Source organism: Terrapene carolina, unplaced genomic scaffold (genome assembly GCF_002925995.2).
Source record: "Terrapene carolina triunguis isolate 2854851 unplaced genomic scaffold, T_m_triunguis-2.0 Scaffold68, whole genome shotgun sequence".
NCBI classification, from domain to species: Eukaryota; Metazoa; Chordata; order Testudines; family Emydidae; genus Terrapene; species Terrapene triunguis.
This window is the reverse complement of record NW_020664419.1, coordinates 40,719,572-40,736,809: the sequence shown is the minus strand read 5'-3', so window position 1 is coordinate 40,736,809 and position 17,238 is coordinate 40,719,572. Positions and strand designations below refer to the sequence as shown.

At 40.3% G+C, this 17,238-nt stretch overlaps 1 protein-coding gene across 1 annotated transcript in view; it reads left to right on the top strand.

Moving 5' to 3' along the window:
• The window catches only part of CFTR (CF transmembrane conductance regulator), a 136,085-nt gene that overhangs the window by 31,786 nt on the left and 87,061 nt on the right, over nucleotides 1-17,238 (top strand). Inside the window, exons 9-11 of the mRNA XM_026648922.1 lie at nucleotides 1,049-1,141; nucleotides 1,818-1,994; nucleotides 4,553-4,744. Coding sequence (XP_026504707.1) covers nucleotides 1,049-1,141; nucleotides 1,818-1,994; nucleotides 4,553-4,744 — 462 coding nt within the window. The remainder of the gene's footprint in view (nucleotides 1-1,048; nucleotides 1,142-1,817; nucleotides 1,995-4,552; nucleotides 4,745-17,238) is intronic.

Here is a 17,238-nt window from a genome sequence, read left to right as displayed (position 1 = left end):
TGGGGGGGGGGCGGCCGGAGGCTTTTTTGCCTTGGGCGGCAAAAAAGCAAGAGCCGGCCCTGGGTACTACCTAAAGAATAAATGTAGGTGCCTAAGACTCTAGTCCTACAAATACTCACTCATGTGAGTAACTTCATGCATGTGTGTTGTCCCATTCGGTATGTGCTTAAATACCATACTCGATCAGAGCCTAAGTTGGCAAAATTTGGCCCCAGGACCTTAAAGAAGGCATTGGGGGGTAAAGGAGCCTTCAGCTCTCCCCTTTAAAAAAGGAAAATGGAACTTAAATAGAATAACTTTATTATATGAACTGTACAATTTTAATAATTCTTTAGTAAAGCCAGGGAATGCAAAAGTTAATTTTCCTACAGCAACATTAGCTTAACCAAATTACACACATGTACTATTGTCTATTCCTATTTTGTCAGTTAAGTGTATGCCATAAAATAATATTAGTGCAATGCTGCTGAAGAAACCTTAATTTTTGCCTTCTCTGACTTCTACCATTTTAATTATAGAACCATAAAGCTGCAGTAGCAAAGATCTGTTATATAACTTTCCTTGTTGGTGGATATACCTTGCTAATTAACTCAATTTTTTTGCGGTCATGGGGTAAGTGAGAAAGAACAGATAAGTGGTTTGTTTCTTTGCTTACCAATATTTCTAACTATTTGTTTAACAAGGATTTTGATTGGTTGCATGACATTGCCCAATGTAAGCCCTTAAAACCAAGAATATACCAAGTTTTTATAATCACTCTTAATCAGATTCTGATGCCCATATAGTACGTTTCCACTGGTGGTGACAGAATCTCCATCTTCACAAGCAACTTCCTTGTGCTTCCAACAGATAAGGAAACACACTACACACAAAACATATTCATCTCCCTTGCACTAGAACACAAAAATACAATGATAAGACTGAATACCAGCTAATGCTGCTGAAGTTGATATAAATGCACTGGTTAACTGTGCTGTGTATTATCTGTTTGTGTGTGATGGTTTAGTCTAATGCTCTTTGCTGTAATCTATTATCATTGCATTTACAGGATTTCTTGCAAAAAGAAGAATATAAAACTCTGGAGTATAATTTAACAACAACTGGTGTTGAGCTGGAAAAAGTAACAGCCTACTGGGATGAGGTTAGAACTTAAACCAAACAAAATAAAATTAATAGAAATATTTTTTAATTTCAGATTTTTTCCCATTAATTACATAGAATAAAACAAAACAAAAATAACCCCCTACAACCTTTTTCTGGATCATCTGTTCTAATCCTAGGGCCCCTGCCCTAGTTTAGGATTGTCTGATAACCAATCCCTTAGTTAGGGAAAACTTGCTCTCTCCATTGGCTGCCCACACTCATTAGGGAAGACTGCTTTCTGGGGCATGTTATGGGTGAGAAAGTGCACTACCTTGGGAAAATCACATTTAAACGTCAAATTACGCCAAGATGGACATTTTGGAGGAAGCACTTTGTTTGCATTTTGGCAGCATCTCACTGGTTATTCCCAATTGACACCAACATGGGAGCAGAATCAGTCTCCAAAGCTGTATTGACGCTGGAAAAACAGCAAAGTTAAAGGTGCCTGCACTTATCCCCCAACTTTAGCAAAAAGCCAAGTTTATTGTAAAGATCATTAATAAATTTATTATTTTAAAAATGTAATAATGAAATCATGTAGATCTAAGAAAACAAATGTTAGAGTAAGTGCATACTTTTCTTACCTGGATTAAAAAAAAATACAGCTCTACAGTATTGTATATGTATCTGCATATGTCTGTCTTCTGTTTATTGCCTGTCTAATGTTTTTGCAGGGAATTGGGGAGATATTTGTAAAAGCAAAGCAGGGAAGCAGAAAAGTTTCCAGCAATGATAATAATCTCCTCTTTAGTAACTTTCCACTTCATGGCACTCCTGTTCTTAAAGATATCAACTTTAAAATTGAGAAAGGAGAGCTGTTAACTGTTTCTGGATCTACTGGGGCAGGCAAGGTATTCCAATTTCTACCTCAGTGATAAAATATAAAATATTGTTTGGCAAAAGTGTTTTATAATATGGTTAAATTGTTGTTGTTTTTACTATAATATGGTATTAATTTACTGCAACATACTTGATTATCTTCTTCCCATGCTATGCCCTCTGCCTAAGCTATGTCAAAGCCTCTAGTTTGAATGGAACGGCCAAAGGACTTCTATTGTATTTTTGGCGCTAGGGCAATATACTAGAGTATATATAGGCCATATACAAGTAAATACAACCTCAAATATTGTGTTCCTAAGTCAGAAGCTGGTTAGCTAATTGTTTTTGATCCAATCCTGATTTTCTTTTATTATATTCACTGGTTAAAATCCTTGGTCCATTGAAGTCAATGGAAAAACTCCCATCAGCTTCAATCTCAAGCATTATTTTTAAGTATTGATACCAGTGGGAATTGCATTGTAGACTGGGCATAATAAGATAAAAATATGAAAAAGTTACTGCTAATGTTTTTGACTGTATGTGAAGCAGGGACACAACATTTTAATCAGAAACTAACAGAAGAACAATTTTGACATGTTATTCCAGTCACTTTTAGCCTAATGTGGTTATTCCCCTTGATCCAGTATTTATAATCTTAAACTAACAATTTAAATAAAATATGGTTTCATAGATTCCAAGGCCAGAAGGGATCACTGTGATCATCTAGTCTTACCTCCTGCATAACACAGGCAATAGAACTTTCCTGAAATAATCCCTGTTTGAACTAGAATATATATCTTTTAGAAAAAAACATTCAATCTTGATTTAAAAATTACTACTGATGAAGAATCTGCCACAACCCTTAGTAAATTGTTCCAGTGGATAATTACCCTCAATGATAGTCTTCATCTGGAGAATCCATTTCCTTGAGTTACTTAAAACAATAATCTAATATACAAGAATTTAGGAAAAGGAAAGCTTTTTTTCCCCAAAACATTTAATCCTTATTGTCCTTCTTTTGGCTAAAGTTATTATTGGCTCATCAAGGTATAACCAAAACCCACGAACCACAGAAACAATATACAATGTTATTTTTGTCTATAATTGGTATCTTTTAAAGGCATTTTTCTGGACATTGAAAACCGGAGAAGTGTGACAACTTTTTAGGAGTGTTTTACCAGCAGACACTTTAGTTTGAGCAAATTAAAAGTTATATTAGAGACATAGGATTAAAGCAAACAGGTAGATGCTAGATGTGTGAAACACACTAAATGCTCAATCCTATGAAATACTGGACCTAGTGTTTAACCTGGTGAAGCAGGCATTTGGAGAACTGAGCCTCTGGGACAGGGGAATGATATACCACACAAGATTCTCCAGGAATATTTTACTGTCTGTCAAACTTCCTCTGAACTTCACACCATAAAATTGTGACTTAAGAAGATTTATGGAGTTTTTGGCCACCAAGTCCCAGCTATGCTGATTATTTATTAGTGATAAGAATACCATTAGAGTGCCTCTTGTAACATATATTTCCTTGTATTTCTCAATTCTGTTCTTTGATCAGGTAGCCAACACAGTGTAGGCAAGGTTACTACTAGCTACTGATTAACTTTGAAATTATAACATGTCAGTATTGAAATTACAATCAATTCTTTTATGAAGAGAAATACGAAACACTAGCCATACTTATGTCATGAATTCATGTGGCTGAGTTAACAGTTACAGAGGAAAAGTCAGATCAAACTGAGTTGCCTTTGTGAATAATTAAACATGCACAAAGAAGTTACACTTTTCAAGGCTATATAGGTAGAAAGATTTCTGAGCCTGCATGTGACAGCCACCACCAATGAAAAGCAACACATTTTGCATTGTGTTGTGGGATAGAGGAAAAAATTAAACAAAATAACTGGTGATGTCAAAATTAAATAATAACCTCCTCCTACTCTCTCTCAGACAGACAGACAGACAGACACACACACATTCATTTATTTAAATCACTGCAGGCCTGAATCTAAAATGTGCCTGTGCGACCATCACTTGACTCAAGTCTGGTGAGGGACCCAACAACACAGGATGTGGAGCTTAACTAAGCAAGACATCAAGCAGCTACCTCAATTGCTCGTGCAAACTGTTATGTGTATGCCCAAATGAAACTGTCTCACTGGTAAAGTAAATATGAAAAAAATGCCTCTCTTATATGACACTGTTAGTTTTACTGCACTGGTTTAAGCTGTTTTGATCTTTGTTTCTTAGCCAGAATATCTGCTCAGTTCAGTTTGCCAGCTGATCAGAATGCAGAATTCCCAGCTGCTATACTAGAATAGCTACATGGCATTATACACTACGGTCCTCATTTACTGAGAATGAAATTCATCCCAGTTTAGAAGCCTTTACAGGGCCCTGTGCACCACCAAAGCCTCCACTAAATACAGCTTTGGTGTTGGATAGGTGCTTATATGGACCCTCTGCACAAGATGAATACATCATAATAGAGTACAAGCTATTTATTAAGATGACTCACATATGCTGAGCATCTGTTACAGTTGTGTAGATCTGTTCTGATACATTAACTGTTAATTATTTTCAGACTTCTCTCTTGATGTTGATAATGGGAGAGTTGGAGCCTTTAGAAGGTAAAATCAAGCACAGTGGAAGGATTTCCTTTTCTCCACAAGTTTCCTGGATCATGCCTGGAACAATCAAAGAAAACATCATCTTTGGTGTGTCCTATGATGAATACAGATATAAGAGTGTCATCAAGGCCTGTCAGCTAGAAGAGGTCAGTCTTAAAATAAAAATTCTCTTATGATCTATGATAGGTCACATGACTCACCAGGTGGGGGACCCAACAATCCAGAGTATGGAGTTGAACTAAGCAAGATATCCTGCAGCCATGGTCAATTCAGAAAACTCTGCAAGGGCTTCTTACAGTCAGGGTGTGTCTTTGTTCAAGAAGAGGAGGTACCTCATAGGTTAATGCATCACTGACTCCTCTTTTTACACCTTTGGATAGGACAGTTCCCTCCAGTTGAGCCAACTGCTCTCCCCTCATGGCTTCACTCAAGGCAGTCTCTTCACAGAAGGTGGAAAGCTGTGGTAGCTGCATTACTTGGAGAGCAGGGATTAACCCTTCTTTAGCTAGTCAGTGGATGGGAGGTACACATCCTCTCACACAGGCGCTCTCTCTCTCACTGCTGTCACAAGCACCATTGTCATGTCACAAGAATCACAATTAAATTGCTGTTTCTAGCATAGCAAAGGCAAATGGGATTACTGGAGCAGAGACCCCTTCCAGGCAAATAGGAAGGGGAGAAAAAGGGGAAGATGCCTTCAAATGATCTCTGCCCAGCCCACTCAAATGACTGCAACTGAATGTACTATTTATTGTGATCAATTTAGCCAATGACTCTCACAAATTACTTGCTGTCAGCTAGAAGAGGTCAGTCTTTTAGCTTTATGTTTGTAAGTTATTTGTAATTGTTCAGATAACTCATCATGCAGACAAATTTAACCATATGTGTTTGTTATCACTGGGTGATTGGGTTCTCTACTCACATGGTATTATTTTTATTCCAGCTAAATTGTGAAATTACAATGCCAAAGGAGTGATTATGATTAAAGACACGGGGCCTTGGGTTCTGTTGGAGAGGGTGGAACTAGCGTTGGAGTTAGGAGGAGCTAAGCCACCAGGATTAGAGAATTTTAGGATATTTTAAACCCAGGACCGGCTCTATCATTTTTGCCGCCCCAAGCAAAAAAAAAAAAAAAAAAAAGTCGCCCGGACTGTGCCACCCCAAGAATGGACGGAATGCTGCCCCAGGCACGTGCTTCCTCCGCTGGTGCCTGGAGCCAGCCCTGTTTAAACCAGGGGATGGGGAACCTGCAGGCCGGATCCTACTCGCTGCTTCATTTCATCTGGCCCTTGGCAATTCTACACGCCACGGGCTGGAAGCCCTGAGCCTGGTGCCCCCCGTGGGGCTGGAGCCATGAGCGCTGGCTCGCAGCGCTGCAGGGGAAGCTGGGGTTGCCAAGACATTAAAAGTCTGGTCGGCTCCACGCAGCTCCCAGAAGTGGCTGGCATGTCCGTGCGGCCCCTAGGCGATGCGGCAATCAGGGAACTGAGGGACGCTCCGTGCGCTGGCCCTGCCCCCAGCCATGGCCAATGGGAGCTGCAGGGGCACAGTGCAGAGCCCTCTGGCCCCTCTGCCTAGGGGCCGGACATGGCAGTTGCTTCTGGGAGCAGCGTGGAGCCAGAGCAGGCATGGAGCCTGCCTTAGCCCCACTGTGCCACCGACTGGGAGCCGCCTGAGGTAAGCGCCACCTAGTGGGAGCCTGCATCTCCTGCCCCAGGTCAGAACCCCCTCCCGCACCCTAACTCCCTCCCAGATCCTGCACCCCTACCCTCACCCCAATCCCCTGCCCCAGTCCCCCCCTCTGCACTCCAAACCCCTTGGCTCCAGCCTGGAGCCCCTTCCTGCACCCTATCCCATCATTCCCAGCCCCATCCCAGAGCCCACACTGGAGTCCTCATCTCCTCCCACACTCCAACCCCCTGCCCCAACCCGGAGTCCCCTCCTGCACCCTGAATCCCTTATTTCTGGCCTCACTCTGGAGCCCAGGGGAAACCCCAAGCCTCCGCACCCACCCCCCCGTGGGGCTGGAGCCGTGAGTGTTGGCTTGCCCCGCTGCGGGGGGAAGCCCCGACCCTCCGCACCCCTCTGCAGGTCTGTGTGTGGCCCGCAACTGATTTTTTTCTGTGGGCCAATGGCCCCTGATAGAAAAAATGTTTCCCTCCTGTTTTAAACCTTGCCCTTTTTGGCATTTGAGTCTGGCCTTCCTTGAGACATCACTGCTAGAAAAGTTAGGCCACTATATAGTTTAATAGAGTGAATTCAGACTTCAGTTTAGTTTTCTCTTGCCACATTCACACAAAGGGTTTATGTGAAGGCCTGGTTGCAAATTTTCCATCAAAATATTCTTTGACAGAAAAGTGGGTTTTAGGCTAGATGACTTTTTTTTTTTTTGGCAAAAAGTATCTGCTTTCCATGGAAAATTAATTTTTTGTCTAAATATTTCCCAAAAAACAAAAGATTGTGGCCAACAATGGGAATTGTAGTTTGCTCTTTGTTTCCCCATTCTCCCCTATGTGCCAGGATCCCCAGCTGGACAACATCTCCCACAGAGCAACACAGTCAGAAACTCCAAGTTGCATAGTTTCCCCTCACCAAAAAGGGGAGACTCTCTGTTGTATTATGGGAGATGTTGTGCAGCTGGGGTACCTGTGCTCAGAGGAGAATGAGGACACAAGGATCAAACTACAATTCCTGTGAGGCACTATAACTCCCATTTTCAGCAGGAAACATCAAAATTTCCTGTGCAAGATTTCAATGAAAACTAAGTTTTTTTCCCCCAGGGGGAAGAAATTTCAGCTCTATTAGTGTAAGTATTCATGAACCCTGTGCCAGTCCCCCGTTTTCTGTCACCAGTTGGCATTCGCAACAGTTATTGCACAGACAAAACTAGTAATTGTGGGCAGTTGCATGTGCACAAGCCCATAACAGCCTCTGTGCCAAGGTTGTTGTGTTAGTGCACACAATGACCAAGGAAACTAATGACCTGTAAAGGGAATTACAAATGAAGTAATAACTATCAAAGCAAAGGAGGGAGAAAGAAGTCATCGTGTGTACTGTTCAGGGCCTGTGCAGATACCAGGAGCCAGCTCTACCATGGGCACTAATGGTGTAGCTTTGTCATCACAACCCAGTCCTTTGCTAGAAGCAGACTCTGGTGATCTGTTGCTCAGAAAATGCAGTCTCTTTGCACATTGTGACTCAGGTTAGGGAGCCCTTTAGAGAACAGGGGATGTGGCACAGACTATTGTTCAGGGAAGGATGATGTAGGGAAGGACAGCATATCCAGAGAAGAGTGTTCTTCATGGTTTTTCATCTTCTCAGAAAGGATGATGGTGGTAGCAATGTGACACTAATTCCTGAGAAGGGAGGAGGAAAATATTTACTTCAACTATATCTTAGTCTAATTTGCTGCTCGTGATTTGAGATAGAAATATTTCTGTTCCTTGACTGGATGACAAACTTTATAAGCAGTGAAAGCACTTTTGGCATGAAAAGCAAATCACTTTATTAGGCCTGATCCCTTCAACCAGTGCTTCCTATTGACTTCAGTGGGCACTGGATCAGGCCCTTAACACACGAATCCTTGCTATCAGACTAAGAATAACCATTCTGCAACATTCATGTGAATGTGTTTGCATTAATAGAAGCAAACAGAAAGGGGAAAATATGAGAAGCTATTTGAATTTGAAAAAAATATTTGTGAATAGTTTCCCCGGCTGCATATGAAACTGTCTAAGCCCACAGAGTAAGCCTGTTATAAAAACATTCACAGTAAGGTCTGATGCTTCTTACCAAAGTTTCTACCTACTTTGGTTGTTAAAAGCCAAACAATCATATTTTAAATTTGTTTATTCTTTCAGAATAGATCTAATTACCAAAATGTGTTTATAGAAAATGGAATTAACAACCTTTACATATGATTAGGGATAGCCAGAAATTCCAGGACAGCTGTTTATTGAATGAGAAAAAATGCTTCAGGATGATGAGTATGGTAATAGGGGAGCCTCTAGAACTGTATGAAAGATCCCAGGAACTGTGTGAAAGGTCTAGAATCTCAGAGCTACTCAAAATTAGAAAGAGTGATACTGCTACTTATGGGCTTAGTCTATTAGCAGGGAGTTTCCAGGGAGGGACACCACATGAGTTTTGTGAAACACCAAGCAAACCAACTGTGGAGTCCCTGTGACCAGACTTTGCAGGTTCTGGTACGCATAACCTACACAAACAGGACCCAGCAAGGTTGGCTCAGGTGAGTTCTCCCAGCGCTGTTTAGAGAGACGGTCAAAAATTTTCATTCAAAAATCTTTTTTCAGTGAAAAGTTTTCATAGAAACAGAAATCTCCATGAAAAATTGACATTTTCCTCAAAATAAATAAATAAAAGAAATGATAAACGGGGATTTAATTGAAAAAACCCAAACCATAAAAACTATGTTTTCCTCAGCTGAAAATAGAAAATATTTAAGCAAAAAAACTGAAAAAGTTAGATACAATTTTTGTTTTGGCAAAAAATTATGTTCATCAACATTTTTAAACAACAACATTTTTAAAAATCAGCTTTACTATTTTTTTTAACTCTTATAAAACTATTTACTGGGGAAAATGTCCGCATGAAGTGCTCAGTTTTGCTATTTTTCCACACCAAAACTGCCGTTGATTTCAATGGAGAGTTGTGGGCCAGATTGTAAAGGCCTCAGCACCCAGGACTCTTCTTGACACTCATGGCCAGATTTTCAAAAGAGCTCAGTATCCAGTGTAAACTACCGCAGGATCAAGCTTCTATTTAACATCCAGTTCGTAATTGATACATTGAGGTGGGCTCCATGGGCACTGTATGTTTCTTGCTGCTGTCAGATCATGGTTCCAGACAAGTGTTTTTATCACACAGTGAAACACAAAAGTGTATTTTGTAAAGATGTATTGCACTAGAGCTTGTCTGTATTTATTCCACCCAGCTTCTAAGATCTTCTCACTCACCCACCCTTGTCACAAGACAGGGCTCTTGTTTTGATCTATATATTGAAGGCAACAGATATTTAAACCAGCTTAGCAAAGTCTTTCTTTAGGTCATACAGTGAAAGTTCTTTTCTTTTAGATCCAGTCAAGCAAGAAAACAATAGATGGTCTGTTTTAAGATAAGAGGAGGTTACTGTACTTTATCTCTACGCAGGGTACAATTAAATAATAAATTTTTTTAATATGTTTAAGACCTTACTGTATATGCCACGGATACTCAAAGAACAGCCTGAGTTTTGATTAGCAGTTTGACAGGAAATTTATTAAGACTTTCTGAAGAAGAGGTCCTGGCTTTGTTCCATGCTAGGCCTTCTGCCACAGACTGCTGCATGAGTCCAGCCTTATAGCTGTTGTCAACAACACAGATCCAAGAACCAACCTGTTGCAGCCATTCCAAATTCTGTTTTCGCCATGCTGTGCATCCCCTGCAATAAGACAGGAAATTCCTAGAATGATGGGAAGGTTAACAATACTGGTCAGCCTCATGACTGCTGACTGCTCTCCATCCCATGGGTGCCAACTGTTGAATCTAACCCATATCTTTTAGGTCTTTAAACCGCTGGAGCTAGTGCCAGTGAGGTGAGCAGCCAGCTAGCATTAGAAAAACTGTTATTAAATAGTTCCTGTCAGTAGTTCAAGACACTGCCTTGAGAGTAAAAAAGAATGAACAGATATTTTCATAATGGAAGGAGGAAGCTTTGGGACCATGTGGACTCTGAACAAACTAGCATTACACTATGACCAGGGAGAAATCCAGCAAGAACTATTCCCTCACACAGTGTCCTAGTCTCATCAATCACCTCTTCAGTCTTTCTAGTTTCTACAAAGTTTCTGAGGAAACACTGTAGAGAAAATTAAAAATGATGAAAACCAAATGTTAATTCCCTACCTACAGCCTCTGGTAAATCTTTTAGGGCTCAATTGTGTGCTTAAGGCAGAGCCCTGCGTTTGGTGGGGATGGTGGGGATCACCAGGAAGTTTCTGCCTGTGCTCTGTCATCCCCCTTTATGAATGACCAAATAGTCCATCTGACTGAGCGAAAGGGCTGCAATTGTTTCTGGCTGTTACATAGGCTATGCAAAAGGGGTTGGAGGTGGTGGTGGAGGAAAACTCATCTCCTCGCTGCACATCTGCAGAAGGGCCAGTCTGAAGGCTTGTCTGCATGGGAAGATAGCATGCAGCAAGGCAGGGTGTGAATCTACAGCACACCTGCTGTCTATGCACTAACTCACTGTGTGGACACTGCCACAGCGCAGCGAAAGTCCCAGACTGCAGCTTAGCATACTGTACTTTGAAGCATCAGTATGCTAAGCCATACACCAGGACTTTCAAAGCACTGTAGCAATGTCCACACAGTGTGTTAGTTACTGGTGTGCTGTAAATTCACACTCTGGAGTGCTCGCTAACTTGCCATGTAGACAAGCCCCAAATCTAGCCCTCAATTACAGATAAATGAGATTTTACCCCAAATTCATGTTCTCATTGACACAACACTCTTGGGGAGGAAAAAAGCCATTTCCTGTATTTGATCCAAAGGACTGGAACAGTACAACTTGTTCCAGCTCCAACAAGCAATGTAGATGTGGAATGATCCCTCTCCTTTCTCCATCATGTCCAGACCTCTAAAGAAAGTAGCATGATGGAGTGCACATTTAAGATCCACACCAGCTTGTTCCAAAAGGAAAGTGAAGTGACTGCTAAATAGAGTCCTTTTTCTTCTCTCTCCCCGCCCCCATCACCTAAACATGCACTAATTTATGTCTCAGATAATTTCATTTAAGTAAATAGTATTGTAAGTGCAAAATTTGGCCCTTGGCACCTGCTAGTGCATGGTACTTAATGATTTCAATGGGAACACAAGGTGCTCAGCACCTTGTTGGATTCAGGTCTTTGTTTTAAAAACATAGGTTTGATTTTTCATAGAACAACAGAAATTATTTTGTCTTATTTTTAAAAAGATTTAAAAAATACTGTCCCTAATTATTAGGACAGATCAAAATTAAAGTAAAAAATCTCTGAGCATGAACATTTTAAGAAAAAGCCAGTACTACATTTACTCTTCATATCTCTTTTGACTGGCATTTAACCTGTTTTCTAAGAATTTATCATTTACAACCATTTGAGGAATTACTGAAAATGTGTGCGGTAACTTTATCTCGAAAGTAATTATGCATAGATGGAAAATGCAAGCAAATAGTTCACATAGCTTTCCAATATTTTAGCCTGTCCAAGAATAAAATGTTCACTGTATAGGATAGCATTTTGTTTGTTAGATTCTGAATTAGTGCTTATGAAGTAAAAGACGTTCCATCTGGTAGTACCTGTTGCACAAGAGTGTTTCTTGATAGAACAAATGAGTATTTAGATTGTTTCTTAAAAAAAAAAAAAAAGTATTCCTGCTACTTTATTATTATTTGCGGTTTGTGTTCCCGAAGAGTACACATCTATCATAAAACACAGTCCCTACTCTAAAACTCTTGGAAAGCTTTCAATTAAAGTTATAGAAAAGCAATGAGAAAAAAGTGACTTGACTTTATTTTTTCCAGTGAGCTCCTATAAGGCCATAAGAATCCAGAACTCTAGAAAAGGACACTATCTATTCTAAAGAACTCATACTGAATATACTGGCCTGATAATTTGGCAATGTATGTTTGTATAGCCTCTAGCATAACAGGATCCTGGTCCGTGAATGAGGCCCCCAGGTGCTACCATTGTACAAATAAAATAAATAAAGAAGTTGGGTAGGAATTACACTATTGCAGAATCATGCAAAATACAGGCCAACATTTATTTAGGCTGGTTCTGTACAGATTAAGATAATTTTGTGATAAAATTGGTGCATAAACTAGGGCTAGCGGAGCTTAAGAAAACTGTGCAAGGGGCATTGCCTATCAGTATTCCTAAGATATTTGCTTTTCTTTTGTATGCTTATGTCTTAAAGTTATTTGTAGTAGTTTGGGGATTGTTTGATAAGATTAAGGTAGTTCAAAGCACCACCATTCATGGAATTAGAATGAAAGTATGTGATTTTTATATTTGATAGTGGGATGTGTCAGGTGAGCTACAGTTGCTCATAGGACCAGTTGCCAGGGTCTTGACTTCCACCTGACTGGGGTACTTGGGGCTTTTTGAAGCCTATTAAAATATAAAAACCCAAACCTCAGTTCAGCTTTTAAACTGGGAGTTCCAAATGCTTCCTATGGTCTGATTTCTAAATGATCTTAAATAAAAAGTAACGCTTTGGGCCGTGGAAGTTTGAGTCAATCAAGAAGAAAGCGTTTCGAGCTAGTATTGTCCCTCCTCAATAGGGGTCTGGTTTCTAGTGCAGGCTGGCCCCGACTCCTCACAGCACATCCCTCGTAGTGTGCTGGGGGATTTATGGAACTGATCACAGCTGCCACAGCCCTACACCTTTACAGGTGCAGGGACTGGTGACATCTCTGGCAGCACAATGCTCGATAACTCTATGCTCAGTGCTAATTCAGTGGAGAAAATGCCATTTATTTAGGCTTGGCACAATTTGTTTTTTTTTTTTTAAATAATTTCAACTGATAATGTAGATGTTTATTTTTAAGTTTGTATTTTTATCTATTTAAATTTTCACAGTTGCAGGAAATTATGGGGCAGGATCAGACAATTATTTAATGACAGTAAATGTTGAGATTCAAAAAGTTAAAGCTTTGTAAGCATTAAAACACAAACTGTCAACATCCCATGTCAAAATATACAAAGTAAATATCCTTAAATCAAACTCTAATAAGTTCTCAGTCAGGATTTTTCTTACTTTCCCTGTCTGTAAACTTTGATTATCCTTGATGGAAATATTTTTTTTGGTGGGTTTGTGTGTGTACAGTGAAATCGACTTTTAACCACATTTACTGATAAAAATGTAATCCTTCCAAGCAAGAGTAGGCTCTGAAGTATGCTCTCCCCTACACCAGCATATCTCAAGTGAGGGAGGACATGCCGATTACCTCAGTATTTCCCCTTCCACTTTAGGGAGGACAGCATCGGGGCAATGCTAGTGCAGAATAGTTCTTCTGTGAAATGAGTATAACTGTAACTAGTAGCTTCCTACAGGGGCTCAAAAGAATGTTTTCCTTTAACTAATGAAACAATGATAAATGATTACCAGTTACTTAGAGATTTAAAATTATTTGTGATCCTTTCAGAGCTCACCAGTTAACCAGCCATGACACAGGTGGCCAGATGAAGATCACTAGTTCTAGTGAAGGCTCATCAAGGAACAGCTGGGCCTTGTAGGATGTGGAAGTCTTAGATAACAAATGTTAACAGCCTAGGGTAGACAAGGTGGTGTGCTTTTAACACATGTTAAACTGGTAGAGTTAAAGACTTAGGACCTTTGAAGTGAGAGTCCCTACATTTAAAGTTCATTAGTTCTTACTTTGGTAAGAAAAATAAAATGAACCTGAGAAAGAGATGGAGTTCTCAGAGTCAAGACAGCAGGAATGTCACCTGTCATTTTCCCTGTTAAAAAACCAACAATCAACTTATCACTTTTAAAAAGAGAGTGTAATAACTCACCAATTCCGGAGCCCATACTGGTCTTACCATCACTCTTCAATTTTTAATTTTAAACTATTTGAAAGAGAATGAAGATATTATTTTTGCCATGATGTCAATCCATTCTGTCTCCGCACAGGTGGTGAATGCGTCACCCAAAGCCATAATCACAAATTGCAACCTTCTTAGCTCCTAAGAGGCTGACACCCTTAAAGTAAATAAACTACCTGGTTTGAGAGCTCTTAGCTGCCCACAAAGATAATGTTTAACAGTGCATACAAACGAAGGTTGTGTTTCATGTGAAATCAAATAATAAAAAGAAAGCCAGATCTTACCTTTCATTGGGTTGGGTCACAAAGGATGGAGGCTGATAGGGTATCAGAGTCAGATTCCAAGCCAGAAGGGATCGTTGTGATTATCTAGTCAGCACACTTGCATAAGGAGCATCTTCTCCATTCCTTGTGTGCAATCGGCATGTTTTGTTCCTTGGAGCTTAAAGAAATGCTAGGAGAGAGTGCAAACAAACATGCTAGCCTGTGCACCACATTCCTAAGGGTATGGGATCCGCTGACTAGGGTTAAGATTCAGCCACTAGCTGGCTAGTTCATATGCTGCAGTGAGTAGGATGTGCTATAGAGGGCTGCAAGTTCAAATTTTAGAGGAACAGCAAAATGCATCCCACCACATATCCTCCTTAATCTTGAGGTTGGCAGAATTCTTGCAGCAGAGGACACATCTACCAGCATTTCTGCTTCATCTTGCAGAATTTTCCTTGAATACAAATAATCTACAAGTGGATCATATGCTGCATATTCTGAACAGTTAAGATTACCCATAGCAGAATATTAGTGCACAGAACATTAAAATACATAAATAAAGAAAATATGTACCTGGAATATCAACAGAAGACTATTGAATAGGAGTTGGGAGGCTGGGATTACCTCTGTACTCTGCATTAGTGTGTCCAGTTCTGGTGTGCACACTTCAAAAAGGATGTTCATAAACTGGAAAGGGTTCAGAAGAGGGCTACAAGAATTATTCAAAGTCTGGAAGACATGCCTTAAAATGAGAGAGTTAAGAAACTATCTATTTAGATCAGTGGTCCCCAAACTGTGGGATATGCCCCCTTATGGGGGCATGGAGGAACTTTTGGGAGGGTGCGGTGGGGCCCAGGCCAGCCTCCCTTCCCTAGGCCGCTCCCAGCTGTGGCCCCAGCCGCTGCTCCCAGTCTCTGGCCCTCTTCCCAGCCCCAGTGGGGCCCAGAAAGATTACATTACAGGTAAGGTGGGGATGCAACATAAAACATTTGGGGACCACTGGTTTAGATAAACCAAGAGAAGATGAAGAAGTGGTTTGATCACAATCTAGAAGTATCTACATGGGGAAGAGATTTCTAATAGTAGATGGCTCTTTAATCTAGCAAAACAAGCAAACAAAAAGGCATAAAACGATACAGTAGTTGGAAGATGAAGCTAGACAAATTCAGGATAGAAATAAGGCACACATTTTAACACTGAGGATAATTAACAATTGGAACAAGCCATCTATGTGTGTGGTGGATTCTCCTTCACTTGGTGTCTTTAAATCAAGACTGAATATCCTTCTAAAAATAAATGCTCTAGCTCAAACAAGTTTTAAGCTTGATATAGAATTTACTGGGTGAGATTTTATGACCCTTCTGACCTTAAAAATCTATTAACTTTAACTCTTCCACTCCCTTCCCCCATTTTATTTTATTTCAGCCTTGTTATATACATTTGCAATTACAGCTTGTTGATTTTGCAGAAAGCACAAAACTGCACTTTCCCCCTGGTCATTAAACTATAAGCAGTCTTTAAAATTAAATGGATCTTAACAAACCCCAAATTTTGGGGCTGTTCAACTCTAGAATGAAACCTCACCATTCAGGCTAATGTCTGCTTCTCAGCATTTCTGCTATAAACTTAGTAACTAATAATTTTGAATGCTTCAAATTTGTGTGTGTCCAACTTGGAACATGTTAAAGGGGCCTGATTTTTAGAAAGTCCTGAGCATTTCCCTAGTGAAAATCAGGTCCTTTTAAGGTGTCTCAAATTGGGCACCCAAAGTCACCAGTCACTTAAAAAAATTGCTCTCTTATTCAAATAAAAAAGCCTCTTGTGCTCCCTAAGTCCTGCTGCTGTGGCTCATTAGATTTGTATAAAATCATTCACAGAAAGTTCACGATCCAAATGCAGGTGTTTTGTTTCACAAGAGTTCATGAGATTTAGCAGGAGTTTCAGGTCCACCCAAAACTCAAGCAAATGCTGGCAAAACTCACCCATTCCCTAATGAACTTTTCCTTTGGCAGAAGATTTTTAAAGCAAGAAATGGTGGGTATGTTCAATTTATAGACAGTACAGTCAGGTTAAGGGAATAAGTCTGATTCAAGAAGTGACAGAGAAGATAGGACAGCATCCAAGATAGTCTGCTCAGAAACTCGTACCTTACACAAGGAAAGAGGGTGGGGAAGACTGACTAGAGTACAAAAAGCATTTAACCAAATAATATCAGCATGGAATACTACAAAGTGGAGCTCTCAGATTTATTTTATTGCTAAGCAAGTGTTTTATGCTCAAACTTTCATAGGTTATTACAACCTTGAGATAAACTTTACGAACTGGGTATATTCCTGTCTTTTGAGTCAGTGTTTCTCCTCACCCACACTTACGAAACAAGATCCTCCCCTGTGTTGGAGCAGCTTTCTGCCACACCACTAGTACAAAGCTATCCTCAGCCCAGTGGATCCAACCCATAGAGAGCTCACCTGCATAAGGGGATCCTCCACTGACCTTCCGGGACCTTCAGGCCATTGGCAGGCAGCTCAAGTTAGAGTAGCCAATTTACACCAGGGAAACAGACTGGTGCAGAATGACCCCGGCTTGAAAGAGTGCAAACGTGTCTTAAACCCACTGGAATAGATTAGGCCTATTTTATAGCACCCTCCTCCTGTTGGACCGAGCTTTACTCTACTGAGTCAGTTCACTCCCTGGGCTAACCCTTGTCTATGTTTCTCAAGGAATCCAGGGAAACTATTTTCAGCTGGAGCAGTTTCTTTAACTGAGCCTTCTTAACAAACACAG